Source organism: Hemitrygon akajei, chromosome 15, assembly GCF_048418815.1.
Source record: "Hemitrygon akajei chromosome 15, sHemAka1.3, whole genome shotgun sequence".
Lineage (NCBI taxonomy): Eukaryota > Metazoa > Chordata > Chondrichthyes > Myliobatiformes > Dasyatidae > Hemitrygon > Hemitrygon akajei.
In genome coordinates this window covers 2,703,551-2,721,108 of record NC_133138.1, presented here as the reverse complement: position 1 = coordinate 2,721,108, position 17,558 = coordinate 2,703,551, and the positions used below count along the sequence as shown (strand labels likewise).

At 58.8% G+C, this 17,558-nt stretch overlaps 1 protein-coding gene across 4 annotated transcripts in view; it reads left to right on the top strand.

The window, feature by feature from the left end:
• LOC140739100 (cytoplasmic FMR1-interacting protein 2) overlaps nt 1-17,558 on the top strand; it is a 156,129-nt gene that overhangs the window by 74,060 nt on the left and 64,511 nt on the right. For all 4 annotated transcript variants that reach the window (XM_073067057.1, XM_073067053.1, XM_073067054.1 and 1 more), the window contains exons 14-19: nt 3,873-4,039; nt 4,845-4,992; nt 7,289-7,442; nt 11,034-11,190; nt 11,350-11,446; nt 12,481-12,557. In XM_073067057.1, coding sequence (XP_072923158.1) covers nt 3,873-4,039; nt 4,845-4,992; nt 7,289-7,442; nt 11,034-11,190; nt 11,350-11,446; nt 12,481-12,557 — 800 coding nt within the window. The remainder of the gene's footprint in view (nt 1-3,872; nt 4,040-4,844; nt 4,993-7,288; nt 7,443-11,033; nt 11,191-11,349; nt 11,447-12,480; nt 12,558-17,558) is intronic.

Sequence of the window (17,558 nt, the reverse complement as noted above, 5' to 3'; positions counted from 1 at the left end):
ACTGTGGGTATGATGGTGCCCCTGACTGTGGGCATGACGGTGCCCCTGACTGTGGGTATGACGGTGCCTCTGACTCTGGGCATGACGGTGCCCCTGACTGTGGGTATGACGGTGCCCCTGACTGTGGGCATGACGGTGCCCCTGACTGTGGGTATGACGGTGCCCCTGACTGTGGGCATGACGGTGCCCCTGTCTGTACCCCTGACTGTGGGTATGACGGTGCCCCTGACTGTGGGCATGACGGTGCCCCTGACTGTGGGCATGACGGTGCCCCTGACTGTGGGCATGACGGTGCCCCTGACTGTGGGTATGACAGTGCCCCTGACTGTGGGCATGATGGTGCCCCTGACTGTGGGTATGATGGTGCCCCTGTCTGTACCCCTGACTGTGGGTATTACGGTGCCCCTGACTGTGGGCATGACGGTGCCCCTGTCTGTACCCCTGACTGTGGGTATTACGGTGCCCCTGACTGTGGGTATGACGGTGCCCCTGACTGTGGGTATGATGGTGCCCCTGACTGTGGGTATGACGGTGCCCCTGTCTGTACCCCTGACTGTGGGTATGATGGTGCCCCTGACTGTGGGTATGACGGTGCCCCTGTCTGTACCCCTGACTGTGGGTATGACGGTGCCCCTGTCTGTGGGTATGACGGTGCCCCTGACGGTGCCCCTGTCTGTGGGTATGACGGTGCCCCTGACTGTGGGTATGACGGTGCCCCTGTCTGTGGGTATGACGGTGCCCCTGTCTGTACCCCTGACTGTGGGTATGACGGTGCCCCTGTCTGTGGGTATGACGGTGCCCCTGACGGTGCCCCTGTCTGTGGGTATGACGGTGCCCCTGACGGTGCCCCTGACTGTGGGTATGACGGTGCCCCTGTCTGTGGGTATGACGGTGCCCCTGACGGTGCCCCTGTCTGTGGGTATGACGGTGCCCCTGACGGTGCCCCTGACTGTGGGTATGACGGTGCCCCTGTCTGTGGGTATGACGGTGCCCCTGTCTGTACCCCTGACTGTGGGTATGACGGTGCCCCTGACTGTGGGCATGACGGTGCCCCTGACTGTGGGCATGACGGTGCCCCTGACGGTGCCCCTGTCTGTGGGTATGACGGTGCCCCTGACGGTGCCCCTGACTGTGGGCATGACGGTGCCCCTGACTCTGGGCATGACGGTACCCCTGACTGTGGGTATGACGGTGCCCCTGACTGTGGGCATGACGGTGCCCCTGACTGTGGGCATGATGGTACCCCTGTCTGTACCCCTGACTGTGGGTATGACGGTGCCCCTGACTGTGGGTATGACGGTGCCCCTGACTCTGGGCATGACGGTGCCCCTGACTGTGGGTATGACGGTACCCCTGACTGTGGGCATGACAGTACCCCTGACTGTGGGCATGACGGTGCCCCTGACTGTGGGCATGACGGTGCCCCTGACTGTGGGTATGACGGTGCCCCTGACTGTGGGCATGACGGTGCCCCTGACTGTGGGTATGATGGTGCCCCTGACTGTGGGTATGATGGTGCCCCTGACTGTGGGTATGACAGTGCCCCTGACTGTGGGCATGACGGTGCCCCTGACACTGGGCATGACGGTACCCCTGACTGTGGGTATGACGGTGCCCCTGACTGTGGGCATGACGGTGCCCCTGACTGTGGGCATGATGGTACCCCTGTCTGTACCCCTGACTGTGGGTATGACGGTGCCCCCTGACTGTGGGTATGACGGTGCCCCTGACTCTGGGCATGACGGTGCCCCTGACTGTGGGTATGACGGTACCCCTGACTGTGGGCATGACAGTACCCCTGACTGTGGGCATGACGGTGCCCCTGACTGTGGGCATGACGGTGCCCCTGACTGTGGGTATGACGGTGCCCCTGACTGTGGGCATGACGGTGCCCCTGACTGTGGGTATGACAGTGCCCCTGACTGTGGGCATGACAGTACCCCTGTCTGTGGGCATGACAGTACCCCTGACTGTGGGCATGATGGTGCCCCTGTCTGTACCCCTGACTGTGGGTATGATGGTGCCCCTGACTGTGGGTATGATGGTGCCCCTGACTGTGGGCATGACGGTGCCCTTGACTGTGGGCATGACGGTACCCCTGACTGTGGGTATGATGGTGCCCCTGACTGTGGGCATGACGGTGTCCCTGACTGTGGGTATGACAGTGCCCCTGACTGTGGGTATGATGGTGCCCCTGTCTGTACCCCTGACTGTGGGCATGACGGTGCCCCTGACTGTGGGCATGACGGTGCCCCTGACTGTGGGTATGACGGTGCCCCTGACTGTGGGTATGACAGTGCCCCTGACTGTGGGCATGACGGTGCCCCTGACTGTGGGTATGACAGTGCCCCTGTCTGTACCCCTGACTGTGGGTATGACGGTGCCCCTGACTGTGGGTATGACGGTGCCCCTGACTGTGGGCATGACGGTGCCCCTGACTGTGGGTATGACGGTGCCCCTGACTGTGGGCATGACGGTGCCCCTGACTGTGGGTATGATGGTGCCCCTGACTGTGGGCATGACGGTGCCCCTGACTGTGGGTATGACGGTGCCCCTGACTCTGGGCATGACGGTGCCCCTGACTGTGGGTATGACGGTGCCCCTGACTGTGGGCATGACGGTGCCCCTGACTGTGGGTATGACGGTGCCCCTGACTGTGGGCATGACGGTGCCCCTGTCTGTACCCCTGACTGTGGGTATGACGGTGCCCCTGACTGTGGGCATGACGGTGCCCCTGACTGTGGGCATGACGGTGCCCCTGACTGTGGGCATGACGGTGCCCCTGACTGTGGGTATGACAGTGCCCCTGACTGTGGGCATGATGGTGCCCCTGACTGTGGGTATGATGGTGCCCCTGTCTGTACCCCTGACTGTGGGTATTACGGTGCCCCTGACTGTGGGCATGACGGTGCCCCTGTCTGTACCCCTGACTGTGGGTATTACGGTGCCCCTGACTGTGGGTATGACGGTGCCCCTGACTGTGGGTATGATGGTGCCCCTGACTGTGGGTATGACGGTGCCCCTGTCTGTACCCCTGACTGTGGGTATGATGGTGCCCCTGACTGTGGGTATGACGGTGCCCCTGTCTGTACCCCTGACTGTGGGTATGACGGTGCCCCTGTCTGTGGGTATGACGGTGCCCCTGTCTGTGGGTATGACGGTGCCCCTGACTGTGGGTATGACGGTGCCCCTGTCTGTAGGTATGACGGTGCCCCTGTCTGTACCCCTGACTGTGGGTATGACGGTGCCCCTGTCTGTGGGTATGACGGTGCCCCTGACGGTGCCCCTGTCTGTGGGTATGACGGTGCCCCTGACGGTGCCCCTGTCTGTGGGTATGACGGTGCCCCTGACGGTGCCCCTGACTGTGGGTATGACGGTGCCCCTGTCTGTGGGTATGACGGTGCCCCTGACGGTGCCCCTGTCTGTGGGTATGACGGTGCCCCTGACGGTGCCCCTGACTGTGGGTATGACGGTGCCCCTGTCTGTGGGTATGACGGTGCCCCTGTCTGTACCCCTGACTGTGGGTATGACGGTGCCCCTGACTGTGGGCATGACGGTGCCCCTGACTGTGGGCATGACGGTGCCCCTGACGGTGCCCCTGTCTGTGGGTATGACGGTGCCCCTGACGGTGCCCCTGACTGTGGGTATGACGGTGCCCCTGTCTGTACCCCTGACTGTGGGTATGACGGTGCCCCTGACTGTGGGCATGACGGTGCCCCTGACTGTGGGCATGACGGTGCCCCTGACGGTGCCCCTGTCTGTGGGTATGACGGTGCCCCTGACGGTGCCCCTGACTGTGGGTATGACGGTGCCCCTGTCTGTACTCCCATCCGTTCCCATGACTGTGCCCCTGGTTGCCCCCTCCTGCACAGGTGATTGCGATGATCAAGGGTCTGCAGGTGCTGATGGGCCGAATGGAGAGTGTCTTCAACCAGGCTGTGCGCAACACCATCTACGCTGCCCTGCAGGACTTTGCCCAGGTCACCCTGAGGGAGCCACTGCGACAGGCCACACGCAAGAAGAAGAATGTCCTCATCAGGTGCTGGAGGGGAGTGCGGGAGAGGACAGGAGGGGGAGTGAGAAGGGTGAAGGGAGGGTGGGGTAGGGAGGAGAAAATGCAGGGGAGGTAAGGGACACTTGGATTTGAGGTGAGGGGAGATGGGTGAGGGGTTGGTTGGGGGAGGGAGGGGTGGGATGGAGTGAACTGAGGGACCAAAGAGGGAGGATAAAGTGTGGACAAAGGTGGGGTAAAGGACATGGATAGAGGAGGAGAGAGGGGATGAGGAAGTTGAGGGCCAGGAGAAGGAGGTAGTGATGGGAAGGGATTGGGATAGGATGGAGGAAAGGGGAGGAATTGGGAGGGAGTTCATGGGGGGGCAGTGGTTTAGAGACAGAGGGAGAGGAGTGGGGTTAGGGAGGGAGGAGAGTTGTGTGGAGGAGGTATAGGGGAGAGAAGGAGAAGAAGGGAGATGAGGAGAGGTAGGTAGGGAGTCGAGGGCTAGTCCCTCATGTAGCTATGGGTCTGTAGCTGTGAGGTTGTCATAGGAGGGTTGAGGGAAGATGGGAGCACTGAAGGTGAAGAGGGAGGTGAATTGAGGTGGATGAGGTGGTTGGAGTCAGCTGATCTGGTGTGCTTAACCAGCCCCTCCTGGGGTTCAGTCTGAAGGCCCATGTGGGAGGCAAGAGGGGGGGGTCTGGTCAATGAGGGAGGGGCTCCCACGTTCACAGTGACCATCTGTGAGCACAGCTGCTAATTGGGGCCCTGGGTGGGATTGAGGGAGGATGCAGAACGTGATGGGACGTGCTCTGAGTCTGACACCCCTACATGTCACCCACCCCCTTAGCGTGCTGCAGGCAATCCGCAAGACCATCTGCGACTGGGAGAGTGGCCGGGAGCCCCCGAACGACCCTTGCCTCAAGGGCGAGAAGGACCCCAAGGGGGGTTTTGACATCAAGGTGCCCCGGCGAGCTGTCGGACCCTCGAGCACTCAGGTTTGTTTCTGGACAGCGTGCTCGGCACAGCTTGTGGGGAAGGCAGGGTAAACGGGACTGGGGTGGCCCTTTGCCCTGAGAGCATCACTCAGGGGCTGTCAGCCTGACTGTGGAGAGGGAGCAGAGCAGATCAGGAGACCAGATGGAGCTGAGAGTGCAGTCCTGATCACTGGATTATGTATAGCTCACCGGGTAACAGGGAGGCTGCAGAAATTTACAGGGGGCCCACATCAGCAACCAGAACAGACGGGGTCTCCTTCCCACAGAGGAGAAATGCCTTGTCTCTAGGGAATGGCCAGACCCAGAGAACACTGTTCCAAGAAATTCCACAAGGAATTCAGGAGGGACTTAGACCACACGGTATAGGAACTGATATTAGGCCATTCAACCCATCAAGTCTGCTCCATTCCATCATGGCTGATTTATTATCCCTCTCAATCCATTCTCCTGCCTTCTCCCCATAATCTTTGAAACTTTGACTAATCAAGAACCTATCAACCTCCACTTTAAATATACCCAGTGACTTGGCCTCCACAGCCGTCTGTAGCAGTGAATTCCACACATTCACCATCCTCTTCTTAAAGAAATTCCTCCTCATCTCTGTTCTAAATGGATGCCCCTCTATTCTGAGGCTCTGCCCTCTGGTCCTAGATTCCCCCACTATAGGAAACCTTCTCTGCACATCTAGTCCTTTCAATATTCGATAGGTTTTAATGAGATTGCCTCCTCAATTTTCTAAATTTCCAGCAAGTACAGGCCCAGAGCCATCAAACTCTCATATGTTAAGCATAGCTTCTGTCTCCCAGGACGGTGGGGATGTGGGACCAGGAGTGGGTGGGAGTGTTTGGACACACTCAGGGGGGCGATCATACCAACAGCTTCCCAGGGGGTGGTGGCTTGAGTGGATGGTAAATGTCAGCAGAGGATGGCAGGGCTGGATGGCCTTTGGCTGTACTGCACCCTCATCTCTGCCTGCCTGTGGCCGTGTGCTGTTGTGGCTGGGTGGAGGGTTTTACCCAATGTGGCAGTGGGAAAAATGGGCTGCAAAAGGCAGATGGCATCTAATGTGGACATGTGCAAGGTGTTGTACTTTGGTAGGTCTGACACAGTGAACGGTGGGGCGCTGAGGAGTGCGGTAGAACAAAGGGATCTGGGAATACAGGTCCGTAATTCATTGAAAGTGGTGTCACACGTAGATAGGGTTGTTAAGAAAGCTTTTGATGATCGAGTAAACAGATGGGATGTTATGTTGGGGTTGTGTAAGACATTGGTGAGGCCTAATTTGGAGTAATGTGTGCAGGTTTGGTCATCTACCTACAGGAAAGATGTAAATAAGATTGAAAATTCAAAGAAAAGTTGATTATCAGAGTACATATGAGTCACCACATACAACCCTGAGATTCTCTTTCTGCGGACATACTTAGCAAATCTATAGAACAGTAACTGAACAGGATCAATGAACAACAAACTGTACAAATGCAGATGCAGATAACTAGCAATAAATAACAAGCATGAAATAACAGGATAATAGAGTTCTTACATGAGTGTAGTTATCCTCTTTTGTTGAAGAGCCTGATGGCTGAGGGGCAGTAACCGGGGGTGGGGTGAGTCGTGAGTCTCCTCTACCTGCCACCTGATGGCAGCAGTGGGAAAAGAGCATGGCCTGGGTGATGGATGCTGATTTTCAAAGGCGAAGTTTTTCGTAGATGTACTCAATGGTTAGCGGGGCTTTACCCATGACGTGCTAGGCTGAATCCACTACCTGTTGTTGGATTTTCCATTCAAAGGCGTTGGTGTTCTTTTGAGCAGAAAATCCTACAAAAAGTAGATTGAAAGAATGCAGAGAAAACTTACAAAGGTGTTGCTGAGACTGGAAGACCTGAATTATCAGGGAAGATTGAATAGGTTAGGAATTTAATCTCTGGAGCACAATACAGAATGATGAGGGGGTATAGATAAGGTAAATGCAAGCAGGCTGTTTCCACTCAGGCTGGCTGGGACTACAACCAGAGGTCATGAGTTAAAGGTGAAAGGTGAAATGTTAAAGGGGAACCTGATGGGGAAGCCTTCACTCAGAGGGTGGTGAGAGTGTGGCGTGAGCTGCCACCCGAAGTGGTGGATGCGGGTTTGATTTCAACATTTGAGAGAAATTTGGATAAGTTCATGGATTTGGAGGGGTAAGGAGGGCCAGTATCGGGGTGCTGCTAATGAATGGTTTGGCTTGGACTGGACGGCCGAGGGCCTGTTTTGTGCCGTAGTGCTTCACGCCTGCACGGTCTCTTCTCCCGTTACCCAGCTGTACATGGTGAGGACCATGCTGGAGTCACTCATCGCGGACAAGAGCGGGTCCAAGAAGACGCTACGCAGCAGCCTGGATGGTCCCATTGTCACAGCCATCGAGGACTTCCACAAACAGTCCTTCTTCCACACGCACCTCCTCAACTTCAGCGGTACAGAACTTTCCTCGGGTTGGGCGGGGCAGGTACAGGGCACACTGGAACTGGGACATGGGGGAGTGTGCTGGGACGGAGCAACTACAGATTGCTGTGGAGCTGCAGTCCAAGTGCAGGGTCAGTGATGGTTTAACCCAGAAAAGTGTAAAATTCCAAACAAAGGCTGAACACTGGGTTAATGGCAGGAGTCCAGGCAGTACAGAGGAACAGAACGACCTCGTGGTCCAAGTTGGTGACCGGTTGGGGCGGGGGGGGGGGGGGGTAGTCCGCACACTGGGGGAGGGGATTCAGTGACAGGGGAGAGTGTCTGCACACTGGGGGAGGGGATTCAGTGGGTGGGGGGGTCGATGATGGAGAGTGTCTGTGAGCTGTGGGAGGGGATTCAGTGGGTGGGGGGGAGAGTGTCTGTGAGCTGTGGGAGGGGATTCAGTGGGTGGGGGGAGAGTGTCTGTGAGCTGTGGGAGGGGATTCAGTGGGTGGGGGGAGTGTCTGAGCTGTGGGAGGGGACTCAGTGGGTGGGGGGAGAGTGTGAGCTGTGGGAGGGGATTCAGTGGGTGGTGGGAGAGTGTCTGAGCTGTGGGAGGGGATTCAGTGGGTGGGGGGAGAGTGTCTGAGCTGTGGGAGGGGACAGTGGGTGGGGGGAGTGTCTGAGCTGTGGGAGGGGACTCAGTGGGTGGGGGGAGAGTGTGAGCTGTGGGAGGGGACTCAGTGGGTGGGGGGAGAGTGTCTGTGAGCTGTGGGAGGGGATTCAGTGGGTGGGGGGAGAGTGTCTGTGAGCTGTGGGAGGGGATTCAGTGGGTGGGGGGAGAGTGTCTGTGAGCTGTGGGAGGGGATTCAGTGGGTGGGGGGAGAGTGTCTGTGAGCTGTGGGAGGGGATTCAGTGGGTGGGGGGAGAGTGTCTGTGAGCTGTGGGAGGGGACAGTGGGTGGGGGGAGAGTGTCTGTGAGCTGTGGGGAGGGGATTCAGTGGGTGGGGGGAGTGTCTGAGCTGTGGGAGGGGACTCAGTGGGTGGGGGGAGAGTGTGAGCTGTGGGAGGGGATTCAGTGGGTGGGGGGAGAGTGTCTGAGCTGTGGGAGGGGACTCAGTGGGTGGGGGGAGAGTGTCTGTGAGCTGTGGGAGGGGATTCAGTGGGTGGGGGGAGAGTGTCTGTGAGCTGTGGGAGGGGACAGTGGGTGGGGGGGAGTGTCTGTGAGCTGTGGGAGGGGATTCAGTGGGTGGGGGGAGAGTGTCTGTGGGCTGTGGGAGGGGACTCAGTGGGTGGGGGGAGAGTGTGAGCTGTGGGAGGGGATTCAGTGGGTGGGGGAGAGTGTCTGTGGGCTGTGGGAGGGGATTCAGTGGGTGGGGGGAGAGTGTCTGTGGGCTGTGGGAGGGGATTCAGTGGGTGGGGGGAGAGTGTCTGAGCTGTGGGAGGGGACTCAGTGGGTGGGGGGAGAGTGTCTGTGAGCTGTGGGAGGGGATTCAGTGGGTGGGGGGAGAGTGTCTGTGAGCTGTGGGAGGGGACAGTGGGTGGGGGGAGTGTCTGTGAGCTGTGGGAGGGGATTCAGTGGGTGGGGGGAGAGTGTCTGTGGGCTGTGGGAGGGGACTCAGTGGGTGGGGGGAGAGTGTGAGCTGTGGGAGGGGATTCAGTGGGTGGGGGAGAGTGTCTGTGGGCTGTGGGAGGGGATTCAGTGGGTGGGGGGAGAGTGGTCTGTGGGCTGTGGGAGGGGACTCAGTGGGTGGGGGGAGAGTGTCTGTGGGCTGTGGGAGGGGATTCAGTGGGTGGGGGGAGAGTGTCTGTGAGCTGTGGGAGGGGATTCAGTGGGTGGGGGAGAGTGTCTGTGGGCTGTGGGAGGGGACTCAGTGGGTGGGGGGGAGAGTGTCTGTGGGCTGTGGGAGGGGATTCAGTGGGTGGGGGAGAGTGTCTGTGGGCTGTGGGAGGGGACTCAGTGGGTGGGGGGAGAGTGTCTGTGGGCTGTGGGAGGGGACTCAGTGGGTGGGGGGAGAGTGTCTGTGGGCTGTGGGAGGGGACAGTGGGTGGGGGGAGAGTGTGAGCTGTGGGAGGGGATTCAGTGGGTGGGGGAGAGTGTCTGTGGGCTGTGGGAGGGGATTCAGTGGGTGGGGGGAGAGTGTCTGTGGGCTGTGGGAGGGGATTCAGTGGGTGGGGGGAGAGTGTCTGTGGGCTGTGGGAGGGGACTCAGTGGGTGGGGGGAGAGTGTCTGTGGGCTGTGGGAGGGGACAGTGGGTGGGGGGAGAGTGTGAGCTGTGGGAGGGGATTCAGTGGGTGGGGGAGAGTGTCTGTGGGCTGTGGGAGGGGATTCAGTGGGTGGGGGGGAGAGTGTCTGTGGGCTGTGGGAGGGGGATTCAGTGGGTGGGGGGAGAGTGTCTGTGGGCTGTGGGAGGGGATTCAGTGGGTGGGGGAGAGTGTCTGTGAGCTGTGGGAGGGGATTCAGTGAGTGGGGGGGAGAGTGTCTGTGAGCTGTGGGAGGGGATTCAGTGGGTGGGGGGAGAGTGTCTGTGGGCTGTGGGAGGGGACTCAGTGGGGTGGGGGGAGAGTGTGAGCTGTGGGAGGGGATTCAGTGGGTGGGGGGAGAGTGTCTGTGGGCTGTGGGAGGGGATTCAGTGGGTGGGGGGAGAGTGTCTGTGGGCTGTGGGAGGGGATTCAGTGGGTGGGGGAGAGTGTCTGTGAGCTGTGGGAGGGGATTCAGTGAGTGGGGGGAGAGTGTCTGTGAGCTGTGGGAGGGGATTCAGTGGGTGGGGGGGAGAGTGTCTGTGAGCTGTGGGAGGGGATTCAGTGGGTGGGGGAGAGTGTCTGTGGGCTGTGGGAGGGGACTCAGTGGGTGGTGGGGAGAGTGTCTGTGGGCTGTGGGAGGGGATTCAGTGGGTGGGGGAGAGTGTCTGTGGGCTGTGGGAGGGGACTCAGTGGGTGGGGGGAGAGTGTCTGTGGGCTGTGGGAGGGGACTCAGTGGGTGGGGGGGAGAGTGTCTGTGAGCTGTGGGAGGGGACTCAGTGAGTGGGGGGGAGAGTGTCAGTGAGCTGTGGGAGGGGATTCAGTGGGTGGGGGGGAGAGTGTCTGTGAGCTGTGGGAGGGGACAGTGGGTGGGGGGAGAGTGTCTGTGGGCTGTGGGAGGGGATTCAGTGGGTGGGGGAGAGTGTCTGTGGGCTGTGGGAGGGGACTCAGTGGGTGGGGGGAGAGTGTCTGTGGGCTGTGGGAGGGGATTCAGTGGGTGGGGGAGAGTGTCTGTGGGCTGTGGGAGGGGACTCAGTGGGTGGGGGGAGAGTGTCTGTGGGCTGTGGGAGGGGACTCAGTGGGTGGGGGGAGAGTGTCTGTGAGCTGTGGGAGGGGACTCAGTGGGTGGGGGGGAGAGTGTCTGTGGGCTGTGGGAGGGGATTCAGTGGGTGGGGGAGAGTGTCAGTGAGCTGTGGGAGGGGATTCAGTGGGTGGGGGGGGTCAGTGATGGGGCGAGTGTCTGTGAGCTGTGGGAGGGGATTCAGTGGAGACACTACACGTGTAAGGGGAAGATGTGATAATGTACAGTTGCTGTGCTGTTGGTATATTTGCTATGGTGACTGTGGCCACTCTGAGGAATGTCTCTCCTGTTCCGATGTCAGAGTCCCTCCAGCAATGCTGTGACCTTTCCCAGCTCTGGTTCCGTGAGTTCTTCCTGGAATTGACGATGGGCCGCCGCATCCAGTTCCCCATTGAGATGTCAATGCCGTGGATTCTGACTGACCACATCCTGGAGACCAAGGAACCCTCAATGATGGAGTAAGTGTGTACCGGGGACCTGGAGCTGAAAACCAGCTGGCACTGCACGTCTCTCCTCCAAAGCTTTTGATGAAACTCCGAACACAGGATGGTTCCAAACCTGATTCGGATTCTGATGTTGTGAGAGTGATTCTGATGTTGTGGCTGTTATTGTTTCAGATACGTGCTCTATCCACTCGACCTGTACAACGACAGTGCCTACTACACGTTAACCAAGTTCAAGAAGCAGTTTCTCTACGACGAGATTGAAGCCGAGGTGAGCTCTCCACATTTGTTCCTCGGAGGTGACAGCGTGAGGGTCGGGCCAGCCCTCTCGACTCTACCAATTGGCCTGGAAATGGCAGGCTATCAGGAGGTTGGGAACACTGCTGATAAACCGTACGTCCCAATCTCTGGCTCTTCCACAGCACCACACCCTCCTTCCTTGGTCAGACCCCTCCCCAGGCTGGGACACCCTGGGTTAGAAACAAAAGAGTCTGTAAGATCATCTTCATTTGCCACACGTAGAGTGAAGTGCCTCCTTTTAGTCAATAAACAACAGTGTGAGGCTATGCTGGGGGCAGTGTGTAGAAGTCAGTACATTCCCTGTGACCTGACCCTGGGTGGGGCTGTGGGGAGATGTGACCTGACCCTGGGTGGGACTGTGGGGAGATGTGATCTGACCCTGGGTGGGACTGTGGGGAGAAGTGAGAGGACCCTGGGTGGGACTGTGGGGAGATGTGATCTGACCCTGGGTGGGACTGTGGGGAGATGTGACCTGACCCTGGGTGGGGCTGTGGGGAGATGTGACCTGACCCTGGGTGGGACTGTGGGGAGATGTGATCTGACCCTGGGTGGGGCTGTGGGGAGATGTGACCTGACCCTGGGTGGGACTGTGGGGAGATGTGATCTGACCCTGGGTGGGGCTGTGGGGAGATGTGACCTGACCCTGGGTGGGACTGTGGGGAGATGTGATCTGACCCTGGGTGGGACTGTGGGGAGATGTGAGATGACCCTGGGTGGGACTGTGGGGAGATGTGACCTGACCCTGGGTGGGGCTGTGGGGAGATGTGACCTGACCCTGGGTGGGACTGTGGGGAGATGTGATCTGACCCTGGGTGGGGCTGTGGGGAGATGTGACCTGACCCTGGGTGGGACTGTGGGGAGATGTGATCTGACCCTGGGTGGGACTGTGGGGTGATGTGAGAGGACCCTGGGTGGGGCTGTGGGGAGATGTGAGCCTTCCCTGGGTGGGGCTGTCAGGCGAGAACTCCCCACCCACATGCTTAACGCTGCTGATTTGTCTTCTAGGTGAACCTTTGCTTCGATCAGTTTGTTTACAAGTTGGCAGATCAAATTTTTGCTTACTACAAGGCGATGGCAGGCAGGTAGGGAACTGCTCATCTTGTTCAGAAATGTTGCAACTCCTTCAGCAACAACTGAGAGACTGCATTTGATGTTCAAATGAAGCAACGCCACCGGATTTAATTCGGCCCAAAGATACTCGGTTAGCCCTCCTGTCAGTCCCCCAGCCTTTCGTCTCTTTGGAGCACTGGAACGGTCCGCTGGCTCCAGTGTGCCCCTGTTGACGGTTTTGCCTGTCTACACCAACCCCAATTACCGAATCCCTGTCCACCGAGCCGTACTCCTGTGAGTGGGTAGAGGCGGGAGGGTGAACTGAGAAGCTGAGAGGTGAGGGGGAAGGTGGGTGGGTGGGGAGGGGGATGAAGTGAGAATCTGGGGGTTGATAGTTGGATAAGGCTGGAGAGGAAGGAATCTGATGGGAGGAGAGAGTGGACTGTGGGAGAAAGGGGAGGAGGAGGAGAACCAGAGGCTGCTGAGGGATGTCCTTCCCTTCCCCTGGCTTCTTTCTCTAGCTTCTGCCCCCTCCCTTTCCAGTCCTGATGTTGGGTGTCAGCCCAGAACACTGATTGTTTAGACACCCTCCCTAGTTCTCTGACCTGCGGAGTTCCTGCAGTATTTTGTGTGTTACTGCAGAGGGATTCTGCTCCCTGTTGGACCAGATGAGGATCCTTTCTACTACAGTCCATGTACAGTGGCCCTGTGTGTCTGTGCTACCCCCACCCCTGTTTCGTGCTCCCCACTCAACCCCGACCTCTGTTCCTGTACCTTTAACCCTCTGTCATCTCAGTTGCCTCCCTGATCCCCCACGAGGCCCAGAATGGTGCGTGTGAACTGTGGTCCATCCGCAAGCCCCAGAAACACACTGTGGTGTGTGTGACACACGGTCCTCTCCGCAAGCCCCAGAAACACACTGTGGTGTGTGACACACGGTCCTCTCCGCAAGCCACAGAAACACACTGTGGTGTGTGTGACACACGGTCCTCTCCGCAAGCCCCAGAAACACACTGTGGTGTGTGTGACACACGGTCCTCTCCGCAAGCCCCAGAAACACACTGTGGTGTGTGTGACACACGGTCCTCTCCGCAAGCCCCAGAAACACACTGTGGGGTGTGTGTGTGACACACGGTCCTCTCCGCAAGCCCCAGAAACACACTGTGGTGTGTGTGACACACGGTCCTCTCCGCAAGCCCCAGAAACACACTGTGGTGTGTGTGACACACGGTCCTCTCCGCAAGCCCCAGAAACACACTGTGGTGTGTGTGACACACGGTCCTCTCCGCAAGCCCCAGAAACACACTGTGGTGTGTGTGACACACGGTCCTCTCCGCAAGCCCCAGAAACACACTGTTGTGTGTGACACACGGTCCTCTCCGCAAGCCCCAGAAACACACTGTGGTGTGTGTGACACACGGTCCTCTCCGCAAGCCCCAGAAACACACTGTGGTGTGTGACACACGGTCCTCTCCGCAAGCCCCAGAAACACACTGTGGGGTGTGACACACGGTCCTCTCCGCAAGCCCCAGAAACACACTGCGGTGTGTGTGACACACGGTCCTCTCCGCAAGCCCCAGAAACACACGGTCCTCTCCGCAAGCCCCAGAAACACACTGGTGTGTGTGACACACGGTCCTCTCCGCAAGCCCCAGAAACACACGGTCCTCTCCGTGAGCCCAGAAACACACTGTGGTGTGTGACACACGGTCCTCTCCGCAAGCCCCAGAAACACACTGTGGTGTGTGACACACGGTCCTCTCCGCAAGCCCCAGAAACACACTGTGGTGTGTGTGTGTGACACACGGTCCTCTCCACAAGCCCCAGAAACACACGGTCCTCTCCGTGAGCCCAGAAACACACTGTGGTGTGTGACACACGGTCCTCTCCGCGAGCTCAGAAACACACTGTGGTGTGTGTGACACACGGTCCTCTCCGCAAGCCCCAGAAACACACTGTGGTGTGTGTGACACACGGTCCTCTCCGCAAGCCCCAGAAACACACTGTTGTGTGTGTGACACACGGTCCTCTCCGCAAGCCCCAGAAACACACTGTTGTGTGTGTGACACACGGTCCTCTCCGCAAGCCCCAGAAACACACTGTGGTGTGTGTGACACACGGTCCTCTCCGCGAGCTCAGAAACACACTGTGGTGTGTGACACACGGTCCTCTCCGCAAGCCCCAGAAACACACTGTGGTGTGTGTGCCACACGGTCCTCTCCGCAAGCCCCAGAAACACACTGTGGTGTGTGTGACACACGGTCCTCTCCGCAAGCCCCAGAAACACACTGTGGTGTGTGTGACACACGGTCCTCTCCGCAAGCCCCAGAAACACACTGTGGTGTGTGTGACACACGGTCCTCTCCGCAAGCCCCAGAAACACACTGTGGTGTGTGACACACGGTCCTCTCCGCAAGCCCCAGAAACACACTGTGGTGTGTGTGACACACGGTCCTCTCCGCAAGCCCCAGAAACACACTGTGGTGTGTGACACACGGTCCTCTCCGCAAGCCCCAGAAACACACTGTGGTGTGTGTGACACACGGTCCTTTCCGCAAGCCCCAGAAACACACTGTGGTGTGTGTGACACACGGACCTCTCCGCAAGCCCCAGAAACACACTGTGGTGTGTGTGACACACGGTCCTCTCCGCAAGCCCCAGAAACACACTGTGGTGTGTGTGACACACGGTCCTCTCCGCAAGCCCCAGAAACACACTGTGGTGTGTGTGACACACGGTCCTCTCCGCAAGCCCCAGAAACACACTGTGGTGTGTGTGACACACGGTCCTCTCCGCAAGCCCCAGAAACACACTGTGGTGTGTGTGACACACGGTCCTCTCCGCAAGCCCCAGAAACACACTGTGGTGTGTGACACACGGTCCTCTCCGCAAGCCCCAGAAACACACTGTGGTGTGTGTGACACACGGTCCTCTCCGCGAGCTCAGAAACACACTGCGGTGTGTGTGACACACGGTCCTCTCCGCAAGCCCCAGAAACACACTGTGGGGTGTGTGACACACGGTCCTCTCCGCAAGCCCCAGAAACACACTGTGGTGTGTGTGACACACGGTCCTCTCCGCAAGCCCCAGAAACACACTGTGGGGTGTGACACACGGTCCTCTCCGCGAGCTCAGAAACACACTGTGGTGTGTGTGACACACGGTCCTCTCCGCAAGCCCCAGAAACACACTGTGGTGTGTGTGACACACGGTCCTTTCCGCAAGCCCCAGAAACACACTGTGGTGTGTGTGACACACGGTCCTCTCCGCAAGCCCCAGAAACACACTGTGGTGTGTGTGACACACAGTCCTCTCCGCAAGCCCCAGAAACACACTGTGGGGTGTGTGTGTGACACACGGTCCTCTCCGCGAGCCCCAGAAACACACTGTGGTGTGTGACACACGGACCTCTCCGCAAGCCCCAGAAACACACTGTGGTGTGTGTGACACACGGTCCTCTCCGCAAGCCCCAGAAACACACTGTGGAGTGTGTGACACACGGTCCTCTCCGCAAGCCCCAGAAACACACTGTGGTGTGTGTGACACACGGTCCTCTCCGCAAGCCCCAGAAACACACTGTGGTGTGTGTGACACACGGTCCTCTCCGCAAGCCCCAGAAACACACTGTGGGGTGTGACACACGGTCCTCTCCGCAAGCCCCAGAAACACACGGTCCTCTCCGTGAGCCGAGAAACACACTGTGGTGTGTGTGACACACGGTCCTCTCCGTGAGCCCAGAAACACACTGTGGTGTGTGTGACACACGGTCCTCTCCGCAAGCCCCAGAAACACACTGTGGGGTGTGTGTGTGACACACGGTCCTCTCCGCAAGCCCCAGAAACACACTGTGGTGTGTGTGACACACGGTCCTCTCCACAAGCCCCAGAAACACACGGTCCTCTCCGTGAGCCGAGAAACACACTGTGGTGTGTGTGACACACGGTCCTCTCCGCAAGCCCCAGAAACACACTGTGGTGTGTGACACACGGTCCTCTCCGCAAGCCCCAGAAACACACTGTGGTGTGTGTGACACACGGTCCTCTCCGTGAGCCCAGAAACACACTGTGGTGTGTGTGACACACGGTCCTCTCCGCAAGCCCCAGAAACACACTGTGGTGTGTGTGACACACGGTCCTCTCCGTGAGCCCAGAAACACACTGTGGTGTGTGTGACACACGGTCCTCTCCGCAAGCCCCAGAAACACACTGTGGTGTGTGACACACGGTCCTCTCCGCAAGCCCCAGAAACACACTGTGGGATGTGTGACACACGGTCCTCTCCGCAAGCCCCAGAAACACACTGTGGTGTGTGTGACACACGGTCCTCTCCGCGAGCTCAGAAACACACTGTGGTGTGTGACACACGGTCCTCTCCGCAAGCCCCAGAAACACACTGTGGTGTGTGTGACACACGGTCCTCTCCGCAAGCCCCAGAAACACACAGTCCTCTCCGCAAGCCCCAGAAACACACTGTGGTGTGTGACACACGGTCCTCACCGCAAGCCCCAGAAACACACTGTGGTGTGTGTGTGTGACACACGGTCCTCTCCGCAAGCCCCAGAAACACACTGTGGTGTGTGTGACACACGGTCCTCTCCGCAAGCCCCAGAAACACACTGTGGTGTGTGTGACACACGGTCCTCTCCGCGAGCTCAGAAACACACTGTGGTGTGTGTGACACACGGTCCTCCTCCGCAAGCCCCAGAAACACACTGTTGTGTGTGACACACGGTCCTCTCCGCAAGCCCCAGAAACACACTGTGGGGTGTGTGACACACGGTCCTCTCCGCAAGCCCCAGAAACACACTGTGGGGTGTGTGACACACGGTCCTCTCCGCGAGCTCAGAAACACACTGTGGTGTGTGTGACACACGGTCCTCTCCGCAAGCCCCAGAAACACACTGTGGTGTGTGACACACGGTCCTCTCCGCAAGCCCCAGAAACACACTGTGGTGTGTGTGACACACGGTCCTCTCCGCAAGCCCCAGAAACACACTGTGGGGTGTGTGACACACGGTCCTCTCCGCGAGCTCA